At 42.5% G+C, this 15,353-nt stretch overlaps 1 protein-coding gene across 4 annotated transcripts in view; it reads left to right on the forward strand.

The window, feature by feature from the left end:
- LOC105224038 (protein TANC2) overlaps positions 1–15,326 on the forward strand; it is a 149,241-nt gene extending 133,915 nt beyond the window's left edge. For 2 of the 4 annotated variants that reach the window (XM_029549335.2, XM_049459008.1), the window contains exons 4-7: positions 6,029–6,548; positions 10,499–10,759; positions 11,034–14,239; positions 14,305–15,325. In XM_029549335.2, the coding sequence (XP_029405195.2) occupies positions 6,029–6,548; positions 10,499–10,759; positions 11,034–14,239; positions 14,305–14,658 (4,341 nt within the window). In that variant the 3' untranslated portion in view covers positions 14,659–15,325. Of the gene's footprint in view, positions 1–6,028; positions 6,549–10,498; positions 10,760–11,033; positions 14,240–14,304 lie in introns of all 4 variants that reach the window. The other 2 variants (XM_049459006.1, XM_049459007.1) reach the window with 2 other exon arrangements.
- The last annotated feature ends 27 nt before the right edge of the window (positions 15,327–15,353 follow it).

Below are 15,353 nucleotides of genomic sequence, written 5' to 3' on the forward strand. Positions count from 1 at the left end.
TAACCACTTTTAGTCGTAATTAGTGCCCACAGCAACAATTTCTATCACTCTGCAACAGAAAGTTGCCAAACAAATTTGAATGTAAGACCAACCCCGTCAGCGTATGTATGTCAGTGCAATGGCTAAAAATGCACGAACGGTAAATGAAAACCAGTTATTAAATGCGAGGGGCTGTTGGTGCAACATCTTCGCTACTTTTACTCTAACCTAGAGCCATTGCAGCGCACATGTGCACATACATATTGACATGCATGTTGCTGCTAGGTGTCATCTACTACCGCCACAAAAAACAAAAAAGCAATACAACAACAACGGTCATAGCAATATGCGAGTAAGCCTGTCGTGTTGCCAGCACAGCTGCTATTAAAGCATATAATTGTGTTGCAGGCCATTACAGCTAGCTGCATGTCGCCCGAGGTGGCATTTTAAATGCCCACAACATATGTTGATTAAGTTGTTGTGGCTGCCACAGCGTAGTTAATACTTAAATTAATTAGTACACACATACTATATGCCACTATATAGGAATAGAGCAGACTTTCTACAATGAAAACACAGAGGCAAATCAGAGTTTATGCAAAAGAGGCGCAGAGTTGCCACCGTCTACAATAGCGGCTGTCAAGTGGCAATAAACAGCTTGCAACAAGTGCAATGCGAGCGGATGTTGTTTGAAAACACCTTTCGTTGCTGTCGTATTTGTTGTTGTTGTAATTGCCACTGTCAAATAACGCCAAGCAATTGCTGAGGAAATTGAAATGATAACAGAAATTGGAGCTACTTGCAGCAACTGCTAATTACAGCCTGTCCATAACACTGACGTTGTCTGTCCAAGTGCCCACTTGGCGGTGTGAATACTAATTTCGTCGTTATAAGTATATGTGAGCTGTAATTCTTACACAGTTTAATATAAATGCACGTAATTCGAAGGGAATCTCATCGGTACATATCCTCAGTAAAGGAGAGTGGGGGAGATCGGGCACAATTCCTATTGGCTCGGAGTTCTTAGTCGGATAACGGTGCACTGCAACCATTTTTTTTTTAATTTTTTTCTCAAAAAATTCTCTATGCTCATCTGTCCGATTTTCGCTCTATCTCTCTGCTTAGACTCACAGCCTGGTGGCGCTACTATCGCACTTGGATGTGTTATGCGGAGACTTTTCTCCTTCGATGGCGAATAATTAGTTTATCGAATTTTAACATGATTGCAGATCGGTTCTTCAATCACAATTTCCACAATTTCTTTTTCGTAAACCGCCGAAGCTACGCGAGATAGCTGAGATGGTAGGTATCTTTAAAGGCTGAGCCAGTCATATCCCACATGAAGTATAGAACATTAGAACGCTGACAGCGCGTATTGCCTTTGCTCATTTCAAACAACAAATACAACGGTGAAATTCCTTCACAGCACTGTTTGACGCTGTTTAATTAGAATCTGAAGAAATTTCTGCGCCGTTTCCACGAATCAGGCATCCACTGATACACAAGACGAAGACACATTCGGAACATTGGCCAGACACGCACCGAACCAGCTGTAAAGATGCTTAAAACTGTCCTATTGACCGGTAAGGTAATGATCACTGTTTTCTGGGATCCCAAGGTGTGATCATTATGTAGACCTGGGAGAAGGTCATAATGGTTTACTCACTATGAATGACAATCTGTGAGACCATTTTACAGCACTGTGAGATACTGTTTAGACACAATCCGAAAAAATTTCTGCAGTGTTTCGTGACCGTCGACGAAGCATGCATCCACGGGTTCACAAAAAGGGCCAAGAAACATCGACCAAAAAAGTAATGGCCACCCTTTTCTGGAATCCCCAAAGTGTGATCTACATCGACTGCTGGGGAAGCTTGAAAAGCGGTTTTTGCGCTCTATTATGTCGAATAATTGGGTCAATTCGATGTCGAACAACCGAAATTAGATTTAGCAAAGAAAACAGTATTTTTCGAACACGACAACTCATCAGCTTGAACCTTCCCCAAAGCCAAATTGCTGGAATTAAACAATAAACTGCCGTATTCTACAGATTTAGCCTGGCAATGAAAGCTTAAGAGTATAAAATTTTGAATTTAAGAAGCTCTTCATGAAAATCCATGATCCGAACTCAGATCTTTTATTATTTTAGACACCACCTCCTGTAAAAAACCGCAGAGAGATCAAAAAGGACGCAATGGGGTGAAAGAATTTTGTCCCAGTGGTTTCACTATGGAACTCCTAAAGGCCTAGGTGCGACACCAGACACGCACTCTACCACGCTACCTACTTTCTACCGTCCCACCTACTTTCTGTAAAAAATCTCAAAGATCACGAACCAAATATGAACTCGGTCAAACATTTAGTTACTAATGTTATGTTATCGTATTCATTACTTAATTTTTTGCATTCTTTTTACGTACACCTTACCCACTGTGCCTTCCATTGACCATTTGTTTGTGCCAAATCCAATCAGTCGTGCAAACCAACTGTTGTTACCAGCCCACTTGCAGCTATTAGTTTTTTTGTTGTATTTTTTGCAGACAGCCGATATGAGAGCCGAGTTTCGTGAATGAAATTGATTTTGGCCTAACACCAACAATAACAACAACTAGGTTGGGTATTGTACTATAAAATAAAAATGAACATGAAAGTCAACGCAAAACGTTTGTTGTTGTATGAATATTTCTTACTTTTTTTTTTACTTAAAACAAGAACCCAGTGTATATGTTACCCAGTAAACACGCACCGCTTAGCAGAGTATCAAAGCGTAGCACAAACGCGCCACGCATGCGCTAAACGCCCAGTTGAGAACCGTGACAAGAGTAAAGCCATGCGAAGTCGCATATACGTGTATGTGTATGCTGTTTAACCTAGAGCAACTATTTACTCGTGCATCCTCCTCAGTCTGCCTTCCTGACATGTCTACACCAGTGACGTCGTCAGCTGCACATACATGCGCATGCGAGACATTCGCCAACCCACTGACTGCACGTCTAAAGATGATTAAAGTAAAATGATTAGCAACAGGAACAATGTACGATAAACAATAAAGCAAGCGTCTCGCCAACTTGTAGAAAAGGTAAACGCGTAGAACGAAGGCTTGCTGTGTAAAACCTACGCGCTATATTTTGCTGAGCTCAGCGGAAGACGTAGCTTTGACTATACTGAATTCTAACGTCTGGCTTTCATATTCTTGTTATTTTTTCTACCTTTCTTTCTTTTTAACTTCCTTTCTTGCTTTTTTAACTTTTTTTCTTTTTTACCTTATTTTCTTTCTTTTTATCTTCCAGTCTTGTGTCTAATCAATGCGTGACGCCTGTTGCTCAACTCTAAATTCAACTCTTCCGCCATTTGTTGTATCTCTACAGCCATATGCTTGTTATTTACCGTTGTTTAAGCCACTAATATTTTTCTGCTATGTCCAAAGCCACAGGGAACCTTTATCTAATTTCATAAGTATTTAAAAGGCGGATAACTGAACTTTTCGCACAAAAAAAGTATCCGCAGTTTTTAGTAAAAATGAGAGAACACTTCCTTGAGCAGCTAATTTCATGTTTTGGGCCGGTCGATTAGCCACCAAGATCGTGTGATATCATACCGTTAGACTTCTTCCTGTGGGAATATGTGAAGTCTAAAGTCCATGCGGACAATCCCGCTGCGATTCAGGCCTTGAAGCGAAACATAACGCATGTCATTCGCCAGTTACCAGGCGAAATGCTCGAACGAGTCATCGAAAATTGAACTCAGCGGATGCACCAACTAAGACGTAGCCGCGGCCAACATTTGAAAGAGATAATCTTCCAAAAATAAATGCCGAAGAATGTTCCTTCGAATGATAATAAATGTTTTTGCTTTAAAAAAGTACGGAAACTCGAAATGGATCACCCTATATATAGATATGTATGTACTCAAGTCATATTTAGGCATGTTCCTAAATTGTTTACTAATTTGATTAGACTCGGTCGCGACTTGGCGATTTGTTAGCGCATTGCAAGATTCATTCTGAGCTGGTATCGATAACGAAGAGAATGTTACCAACTATTTACATCCGTATAAGTATATATTCATGTGCCCCAGTGGTGGCGCTAGTTGGGTTATTGGCAGATATAAACACGGAGGGTTTTAAGATCTGAAGTACTTGATTCATGAGCGATCTGTAAATTAACGAAAAAGAGATTTTCAGAATTTTTAAGCGAAATATAAATTTTTTCGACGATTCCAACCAAACTGTTAATCGGGGACAAAGCAATACTACTCGTAAAATAGTAATATAATCTTTTATGAAATACTGCAGAGTTATGGTTCTTATTTTGAAGGACCTTTGAGTTATGCTACCGAGTTGAGAGTCCTTTATCGAAGAAAAGTCTTGTTATGCTCTGGTTACGTTAGCCAGGTTGTCATGCGAACCGTTTGTGCTCTCTTAGTATGATACTTTGCTCTTCAATTATCATATTTCTTTTAAAATTTCAGAGATTATTTGTTCTTGAGGGAGGTCTGGAAGTCATCTGTCGAATTGACTATTCGATTTTTCATTTCCTTAATGACACTGTAGATCTATATTAGAGGACTTAGTCGAATTAAATTGAATCGGTTGGAAATTGGTTCCGGCAATGAAGAACCAATTCTGTTGGGAATTCAATGAGTAATTAGCGCCACTGGCCCAGCGTAAATCAGCGTGGTCTAGTAAACTCTGCGTTCACAACAAAGTCCTCCTTTCAATGATTGTAGGAATTCTAAATGGACACTGTCCGATCAGAATTGAAGCGGTAAGAAGTAATATTTTACTGGATGCCAGTAACCATCTAACGGCATCTAATGGATGCCAGGTGTATCTGCTTTTTGTAAGAAGTTGAGATAGAATAATCTCAACACTTCCTTCTTGAATGTACCGCCTTTGCCAGATCAAGGCCAAAACACTTTGGATGTCATATTTTTTGACACCTATAGTATGTGATCCAGGGACTTCAAACTGTAATAGAAGTAAAACATCAAAGCAGATTAGTGGCAAGTTCACGCCGACAGCTGATATCCAATTACAAAAGTCTTTCATTTGGATCTACAAAGTACTGTGTATAATAGTCTAAATGTGATCCCTCCGATTTTGTAGATGGATCAGTTATCTAACCTAACCATCCCAGCCTCACCGTCCGATGGTAACATAGTCGTGAAATCTTTTACTATCATGTGGCACATTCTCGTAGAGGGGTTACTTTCATAATTTTCGAATCAGAATCGTTGTTTTGTTCGCGCATGAATCCAAACTTGTGAACAATTTTCGGGTTGTGACCATCGACGAAGCATAAATCCACGGGCACATACGAGCAACCAAGCAAACAATGGACTTCACCGGCGAATCTGCTCCGTGGAAAGCGAAAACTAACCTATGCCTACTGCATAATTTTCAGAAATTCGTAATACTCATTTTTAGATGGATTAAAGAAATTGAAGTAACTCTAGTTAAGTGTATCGAGACTTTGCAAAAATTACCTTTTTTATTTTATATGCTAAGTATATATATACTTATCGGATCACCCTCTTAGAACATCTAGTATATACTTATTTGATCACCCCACACATCTCCTCTCCTTGCCTACTTTGTCATTTATAAAATTTTGATTTCTTCACTTGCCAACCTCCCGTTAAAAAAAAACTCACCACTACCACTGTGGTGCAAAGGTGAAACCGCACGTTTCAACATAAACACACATCCGAGAAACGACTTGCCGGCGCGCCATTCATCTTCGTTTTGAGTAGAATACTCGTACTCGTGTGTACTTAAACTTTCATCACCGATAAGTGGCAACGCCGCAAACGTTATGCGGTAAACTGACCTGTGTATATTTGTGGCTGCTTTTTGTTGTTATTTGTTTGAAATGCTCAATAGGCTGCAAGCAAATTTGATTATTAGATTCCTTCTCAAGAAAACATAATATTTCTACCGAACCGCGCCATTACCGCCATTGTCATACATGAAAAACTTTTTGCGCACAATTTTATGATTTTTTTTTTCTAAAATACTTATTTCTCTTCTCTTCTACTTTCTTTGCAGCATAACCGGCAGGAGTCCATATCCCCGGAATATCATCGCTATGCAAGTATTAGTAAATTGCCGAAAGCGGTGGCCGCTTCGCAGACTACATATACCGTTACAGCGGATATACACCACGCTAGCAATGGCAACAACAATCACAACCACAACAACAACAATAATGGCAATACTATTAGCAGCATCAGCAGTGGCGGCAGCGGCAGCAACAGCAATTGCAATACGGTCAGCAGCACAGCTAGCAGCAGCAACAATAACAACGGTCACAATAATATTAGCAATAACCATTACAATAGCAACAACAACAACAGCGGCAGCAGCATGCAACAGTCTGCACAGCAACACCAACAACAGTTACATTATAATGCCGGCGATGCAATCAATGCATCTTCATTTGCCACACCACCGACACGGCGACGTTTCTTTAATCACAAGAATTTGCGCAGCGCCTTGACCGGACACCGGCGCACCGCCTCGAATGGTGGTGTGCCCACAGATGCCGCCACAACGATACTCGTCGATGGTAAGTCACTACACGTAGCTCTTGAAACACTAGCACATCGGGACTTAGCCATAAATACAATGCAGAAGTTATGGTTTACTTGGTGTGGTTATGAAGTAACGAAGTTGACGCTTCGATACGAGTAACATATATACAGGGTTTATCTGGAAACTAATAGGTCTGAGTCAATTTAAAAAGAAATTAATGAACCAATCGTTACAGTACTTTAAAAGCTTTCAAAATTGGCTTCTTCTGCGTCGATGCAGCGCTAACAGCGCGTATTCCAAGCATTAAAGGCGTCACTGAAGGCATTCTCCGGAATAGCCGTGAGAGCCGAGGTGCATACTGTTTGGATCTCCTCCGTCGTCTCAAAATGCTTTCCTTTCATCGGTCTTTTCAGGCAAGGAAACAAAAAAAAGTCCGGGGGCCACATCTGGGCTGTAGGGCGGCTGCGGAAGCGTTGGGATGCCGGCCTTGGTTAGGTAGCTGTTCACAAGAAAGGTGGTGTGAGCCGGGGCGTTGTCGTGGTGCAACTTCCAATCGGCTGCGATGTCTTGTCGGACCCGATTGACCCTTCGTTTGAGTCTCTTAAGGACTTCTACGTAAAACTTGGCGTTGACGGTTTGTCCAGGAGGAACAAATTCATGGTGGACGATGCCTTTGATGACAAAAAAGACACTTGGATTTGCCCACTCATCAGCTAAACTCTTCCCAGCCCTCCAAAAAGGCCTGACTCTCTAGGTGCGCGGAGACAACTGACTCGTTCGTTAGCTATATTATCTGGAAGAAATGGCAGCTCTTGAATCACTTTAGGTTGCTCTTCATCCTAAATGCGGCAATTTTGATTGTTTACATAAGAACATCGGATCTTCTTGAAATTTTTTAAGACTCCTTAGACCGAAGCGATGTCGCGTGAGCTCTTACACAAGCTGTATTTTGGACGTTTTCAGTTTAATACCTCGACGTAAAATGCGCCAAGTCGACTCTTCAAGGTCTTCGTTTACACTCTTAGCTACGGCTGCTCTGGACTTAGTCTATTTGCTCGAATATAACCAGCTTCTTTGGGAGAAAAGGAATTTTCCAAAATTTTAGAAGAATACTGCAAAAGCTCAGGGACTAGTTCGTCGATATGGTATATTATGTTAACGATTGACTGAAAGGACATGACTAAATCGACTCAGCTCGTTACGCTAACCATAAATTTTTGGTAGTTTTCCAAAATAAAAATAATATTAAATTCGTTACTTAATAACCACACCTTGTAACCCCAGCCTAGCACTTTTGCATATTCGCCAAATTTGATGGATTTTCATTTTGACTATTGGTTTTGGTGTTGACTAGCAATATTTGAGGTGTTCGAGGTGAACATTTAAACAGCAATTTTATTTTCTTTTTTTTTACTGGTTTTAAGTTGCTTCTAAGCAACACTTAAACTCGATAAGTGGCGAAAGGCCGTTCGTTAGTCAAACGTTGAAGTGGCCAACCAACTGTCATTGGCTTTGTCGGGCGCTCCTTTGATTTGTAGCTGTGAAAGTACTGTTTGCTCGACTACTTGCCGGCACTCGTACTTGTGGAGTGTGAACGTTGCGAGTGACGAACGAATAGTGACTGCGGGAGGGCGGGAGTTAGTGTGGTCATGTGACGTGCTTGTTGACTGCACGTGCAGCCGAGGTCGAGGTCAATGGCTAATGGATAACAAAATAAATTTAGTAGTGTCATCGACGTACTGACCATCTAACGGCAGGAACGGACTGAAAGGAGAAAATAGATTGTAAAGGCTGGCATTTAGCAGAAAAATTTATGGCTTTACCGATGAACGTAGAGTTTTGAAAGTACAGAGTGAATTAAAAATTGAATTTCTTTGTTTTTTTAGTTTATTTTTAATGCAGTTATACAAGTCTGACCTTAAAAGCTCGGCAAATATACTCCGTTTCTGTGCCAATCCAAATAATAAACGTAAAAAGTTTATGATTCAACTGGCTTTCAGCTACAATTCTCAACAAGTTTGCACCCAACTACATAGATTTGTGCCATATACTAGTCCTGCCATAAGTTCTGTTACATGTTCAGACCGCTATAAAAACTCGATACGCCATGTTCTCTAACTCTGACCACGAACTGTGGTGATAAAATCTGATCAGGGCAAATCATTCGCAGCCAAGAAACCAATAGTATTACTTTTAAGCCTTCTGGATGGTTTTTGTCTTGGGTACTGGAGCATAATCTGCCTGGAAAAGCCTATACTCTCTTTGATGGCACCTCAACTTCTTTACCTCGCCTTCTGAAACATTCTACTGTTACACTTTTAATCCAGTTTTAACCATATTTTCACAGCAGTGAAGCGGTGAAATTTAGAGAAGGTTAGGTTAATCTGATATGCCATGCATAGACCAATTTTGGTCCTTTGCGATACGAGATGAAGTTCAGTTACTGGGTCCAAGAGGAGTAGTCATTGTTTAGGATGACAGCGCTTTACGCGAATTTTAACAGACTCTGTGGCCTCACTATCGATAACTCGTTCAGTGTATCAAACATTGGGGATCCCAAATCCATTTTCTCCTAGTTCAACCCTAGACCCGCTTTAGATGCCCAATTCTGGACTGTATTGAGAGTGGTGGTCATAATACGGCTCATGGTCTCTAGACACCTACCCGTCATTAAGATGACAATGTCGCCCGCAAATGCGACTACTTAAGGGCTTTGCTGTCCAAGTTCCTTAGTAGTTTATTTACCTCACCACTAATATCCATATAAGCGGAGATAGCGTTCCACCTTGCGGAGTTCCCCCACAGACTTCCTTGGTCATTCTAGCGTCGTTCCATTCTGGTCTTATCTTTCTAGAGTTGTTAAACGCTCTAGAAATCCTCCAACAGCGTATTTCGTATATTCAACAGCTCTTTCGATATTAAATAGCAGTGTATGGAGTGCAGTCCCTACTGATCTAACCTTCATATATGCGTGCCGCGCTTCTAGGAGGCGTTGCGGCCCTAATGAGCATGGCCAAGATTTTCTCTAGCGTTTTCAGCAGGAAGAAAGTTAAGCTTATGGGCTTAAACTCTTTAGAATAGGTTAGGTTGTTTCTACCTGTCTTCGGTATGAAAACTGCCCTAACCTCTTTCTATGAGAGCGGCACATAGCTGAACTTCATGCATACCTAAAAATCGCTTTTAGTCACGGCACGGATAGACAGAGCATTTGCTCCGTCCCTACCGGAAGATTTATATGGGTCGATTGAGCGGATTGCCTATTCTATTTTATTCTCTATAAAGATGTGTTCAGGAAAGTTTACCACACTACTCCTTTCATAGCTGGGACTTCCGTGTCCTTACAGCATGGAAAGGACAAACTGACTAGGTTTGTGCCAATCCTGGCAGTTGTCCAACCACTCTCCTCAACTTTTTCGAATTATAGCGTTCGAAGTGTGGTTTTTGGATAGTCTCGCCACCTTGTGGGTCTTTTTAAAGCCACTACCAACGTTCTTCCAGGATCCTCGCTTTGTTCTGCGCACTAATTCCTTTTAGTCACATAGAAGATCTTTATACTCGTTCCAACAGTCCTCGGTTTCTGCTAGTTTGGCCCAGTTGAAACATTCCCGTACTTTACGTTTGCAAAACCCAAGATCTTTGCTCGGCAAAGGGGAAGCCGACTTTATATTTTATGGACGAAAATGATTACACTTGCAAAACATTACAGTAATACTAGTGAATCACAGTTTGAATAATGTTCTGTGATATTTCATACAATCGATGTATTCATCCACCGAAAGAAAATCTGTGACGGTCTCTATTTTGACAAACAATCGGTTAGCACATAGTTAGTTTTAGCATTCATATATTCATTAGTACTAACACATACTAAAGAAAGTATCACAACCGTTTCTGGTTTTCACTAACAATCCGCACACATAATTTAGCAAAAGCACACTATATAACATTTGCACACCACTCATCGCCATTACAAAAATTTTACAGGCAAAGATAATAATGCACTAAATACATCGACCTGCTCCGATTCGGCAGTCACGCGACGCCGCCGTCAGAAGGTCAGTAACAATGTGAGCGCTGCATCCACACGGCCAACAGCGGCCGGCAGTGAGAATAGACTAAATCGCTTAAGCCTCGCCGGCACCTCAGTCTATGCGGGACATCTTTCATCGTTGGTCTTTGGTAAAATCAAATCGTTATGGAGCGTCAATTCAAACTCATCGGATGCGGGACTTAATCAATTTGCAGGCACGAGCATTTCCAACGCATATTACCATTACTGTTCTCGTTATGCACTTTTTTGCCTGCATTACATATATATTTGCATGTTGCGCCATGAGCGGCGGCTTTTTGCCGAAGCTCAAGTGTGCATATCCGTTTTTTATAAGCATGTTTCGTATAGTTCTGACACCTTTTCATATATTCCCATTAGTTTTTGCATGTTTCGTTACGTCAGCGAGTACTCTTCCGCTACAATTTAACTAATATTTTTTTCTTTATTTTCTTTCTCTTTCGCGCACAGGCAACGATGATCATGCGCTAACCGCCGCCGAGAAACAGAAAGATCAGTTGCGTGCCCGTCTCGGTCTGCTGCTGGACAGCGATCAGCATGGCAATACGAACACGACGACCAGCAGCAGCTCATCGCAGAATGTCAGTCCCGAACAGACGCTATCGGCTGGCTGTGCCAATGCTTTTGGTTCACAACTCTCCGTGATCACCAAGGATGATACGCTCAGTTTGGCTGGCAAGCTGAATGCGTTGTCGGTGTCCACCGATAACAGTGATGTATTTCCAGTGAAGGCGCGCAAAACAGGCGTGCGACGTTCAGCACGCGCTGGCCAATTGCCTGGCGGCGCCGGCAAGCGTAATGCCATCTACAAACCGACCAACGTGCAACCAGTGCAGCTGGCTTTAAAGCCGCTCTTTTTCGAAGTACCACTACCCGAACCAGACCCACCATTTATCGGACGTCAGTGGCTGTTGCGTGAGCTTTCCAACATACTGACCGGCACCGAGACACCGGGTGTGCTTATCAACGGCAATCCCGGTACGGGCAAGACGGCGCTTATCTTGCAATTGGTTGAGTATTCGTGTTTCGGACGACGTAAGAACAGCAATAGCAACAGTGATCCAGACGGTATCTACTGTCCCATCAATCTCGGTCACGATCGTATACGCGCTTTGGCCTCACACATTGTCGGTTATCACTTCTGTCAGGCCGATTCGAACCTCACATGCTTGGTGCCCGACTTTGTGCACTCTTTGGCTGCACAATTATGCCAAGCGCCACAATTGGAGGCGTATCGTGAGTATCTACTGAGCGAGCCACATTTGCAGGATATATTGAGCGTTAAGGAGTGTATTGCTGATGCGGAGCGCGTTATGCGTATGGCTATTTTGGAACCGTTGATTGTGTTAAAACGTGCCGGTAAGATACCAACCAAGACTTGCGTCATACTCGTCGATGCTTTGTGCGAGGCGGAGTATCATCGTCCCGATCACGGACACACGATCGCCACTTTTCTTGCCAAGATGACACAGCACTTTCCCTCGTGGCTGAAGGTGGTCGCTACGGTGCGCACACAAATGTTGGAGTTTGTTAAGGGTTTGTCGTATACGAAGATGACGCTCGATAGCTGGGCCTCAAACGATCTACTGCAGAAAGATATGCTCGACTATATCACATTCCGTGTGAATCACAGCGCCGAAATACAGAATAATATTGCGGCTGTGAAGGATCACAACAGTGGACAACTAAAGTTTATCGGACACTTGCAAGCGCTGACAAAGGGTTCGATGTTGTACGCCAAGCTTATACTCGATCTCATTGAGCGCGGTCAGTTGGTAATCAAATCGACCAGTTACAAAGTGTTGCCTGTGAGCTTGGCGCAAATCTTTTTACTACACTTCAATTTGCGTTTCCCCACCAACACCAGTTTCGAGAAGGCCGCGCCCATATTGAATGTGTGTTTGGCCGCTTTGTATCCGCTTACCTTGAATGAAATTTACTACACCATTTGCGCTATGAAGACCGACGAGGTGCTTAGCTGGGATGAGTTCTTGCAACGCTTCAAGCTACTCGATGGCTTTCTTATACGTCGCATCGACAATACGTACATGTTTTTCCACTCTTACTTCCGTGAGTGGTTAATCCGACGTGACGAGGGTGAGTCGTTGAAATTCCTATGCGATTTTCGACTTGGCCACGCGGCTATTGCATTTCGGCTGTCGCGCATGCAAGCGCCACTTGATCCCGAACAAACAATGGAACTAGGACATCACATGCTGAAGGCGCATATCTACCGCAACTGTCAAGGCCCACAACTACCGCGCGATATGCAATCTTTCTGGGTCGCCACCGTCACCGATAACATATCGGCCGCGCTCGGTTCTTTGCGCAACGTTTACAGTCCGAATTTAAAAGTGTCGCGCTTGATTTTACTTGCCGGCGCTTCACCACACTACCGCACTGAATTTATGGGCGGCGCAACAATACTCTGCATTGCGGCTCACGAGGGCATAATGCCAATGGTGAACTTACTGCTGGAGTTCGGCGCTGACGTGAGTCTAACTAACAGTCAAGGCTGCACACCCCTCATATTAGCTGCCATACGTGGTCACGCTGATGTTGTGCGCTTGCTGGTGGCTGCCGGCAGCAGTTTAGGGCAAACAGATACAACACAGCGCTGTGCATTGGTACATGCCGCGCGCACTGGTCGCTTGAACGTGGTGAAATATTTGCTGGCCTGTGACTGGACGCCGCGTCCCAATTCGCAGGATGTTAGTTTGTCGGTGGCGCTGCAGCAATCGCTTGTCGCCGCGGCAGCACAAGATCACGTCTCAATCGTTGAGGATTTGCTAGAAGTCGACGGCATCGATGTGAATCTCATCGATGAGGCATGCGGTGAATTGCCGCTAACCGCAGCGGCACGTAACGGTTGCAGCGATACAGTCGCTATCTTATTGTCAAAAGGCGCGCGTATTGATGCGCGCAACAAACAAGATTTTACCGCGCTCTGGTTAGCAGTAAAAGAAGGACACTGGGCGGTGGTGGAGAAGCTGATACAAAATGGCGCTGATATGGACGAGCCAGTAACCGCAGCGCGCAAGACACCGCTTATGATTGCCGCGGAGGAGGGTCACATTGAACTGTTGGAGTTATTGATTGAACGTGGCGCCGCGCTGGAAGCACAAGATGAGGAAGGCTTTACGGCGCTCTCATGGGCAAGTCTACGCGGACGCCAACCGGCCGCCAAGTGTCTGATCGAACGTGGCTCCAATCGCAATCATGCCGATAACAAGGGGCGCACACCGCTCGATTTGGCCGCATATCAAGGCTCTGCCGCTTTGGTGCTCTATCTACTCGAACAGGGCGCGAATATCGAGCATATCGATGTGAATGGCATGCGCCCGCTCGACCGCGCGATTGCTTGCCGCAATATACAAGTTGTTCAGGTATTTTTGCGTCGCGGCGCCAAGTTAGGCCCCACCACCTGGAGCATGGCTATGGGCAAACCCGAAATTTTAATAGTGCTGCTGAATAAATTGCTCGAAGATGGCAATGTTTTGTATCGTAAGAATCGCTTTCATGATGCGGCGCATCGTTATCAGTACGCATTGCGTAAGATCTCATGTCTGGAGAATTTGCTAGAGCGAAGCGCAATATTTGCACAATTGCGCACCAACTTGTTGCTGAATCTGTCGCGCTGCAAGCGAAAGTTAAATGTAAATACAAATAAAATTTTTTTATTCGACTTAACGTTAAATAACGACCACATTTCTCTTTGCAGGAACTTGACGAATCCATCGATTTAGCCACACAGGCCATCGCTCAGAAGCCGGCCAGCTATGAAGGCTACTACGCGCGTTCCAAGTCGCGCATGGAAAGCGGCGATTACCACGAAGCGCTCGTCGACGCCAACGAGGCTATGCAGAAAGCATTGCAAAGCGGCGTCTCAGCCGAAGTAGTCGCGGTGCTCAAGCGCATACAAGCGGAGCTATTGGCGCACACCAACAGTGACGCCGCTGTTAATGGTGCGGCAACAGCGCGCGGCAGCGCGAATGCTTATGAAGAGTATGCGCTCAGCTGCGCGGACTTTGGCGCTATGGGCTTGCCAACGCAAAATGAGAGCTCGGATCTGTAGCGCGTTTTTTGCAAACCACAATACTTACAAGCTAAATTGAATTTTTGAAAAATTAGTTTTTATTATATTTACGCGCTTTAATTTGCCTTAAATGATTGCTTAAATTATATGATTATTATTTTCATAAATATTTTAACATGTTATTTTTAAATATTATTTTTTATTTTAGTTTTTAAATATTATTTTATTTTTTTATTTTTATTTTTATAATTTTTTTAATTTTATTTTTATATTTTTAATTTAGTGCACTGCATTTCTTTAAAATGGAGCTAAAGATTTGGCGCAGCCAGCCTTTTTTAATATATATTTAAATCATAATTTTAAGTAAAAATATTTTAATTTTATAATTTGCCGTTGCTGCCTGCATATATAGTTACATACATATCTACTTATACAATATTAAGTTTACATTTTAAATGCCCTGTATTTATTTGTGTTTGTGCTTTTCGATTTTCAATTAAAAAGAAAATTATATTTTGTTTTGTATTTTTTTTTATTTAAATCTTGTGCAAATTTTAAAAATAAATTATTTTTGTATTTCTTTAAGTTAAATATATAATTTTAGCCCTTCTTGCAACTCTATATGCCTTGTTGTTGTATAATTTATCTGCTTCGCTTATATTTTCTCAAATAATGATACATAAATGAACAATTACAATTATAATACTTACGATAGCAATTCATAAAAAATAAAT

The sequence above is a fragment of the Bactrocera dorsalis genome, chromosome 5, assembly GCF_023373825.1.
Source record: "Bactrocera dorsalis isolate Fly_Bdor chromosome 5, ASM2337382v1, whole genome shotgun sequence".
Taxonomy (NCBI): domain Eukaryota; kingdom Metazoa; phylum Arthropoda; class Insecta; order Diptera; family Tephritidae; genus Bactrocera; species Bactrocera dorsalis.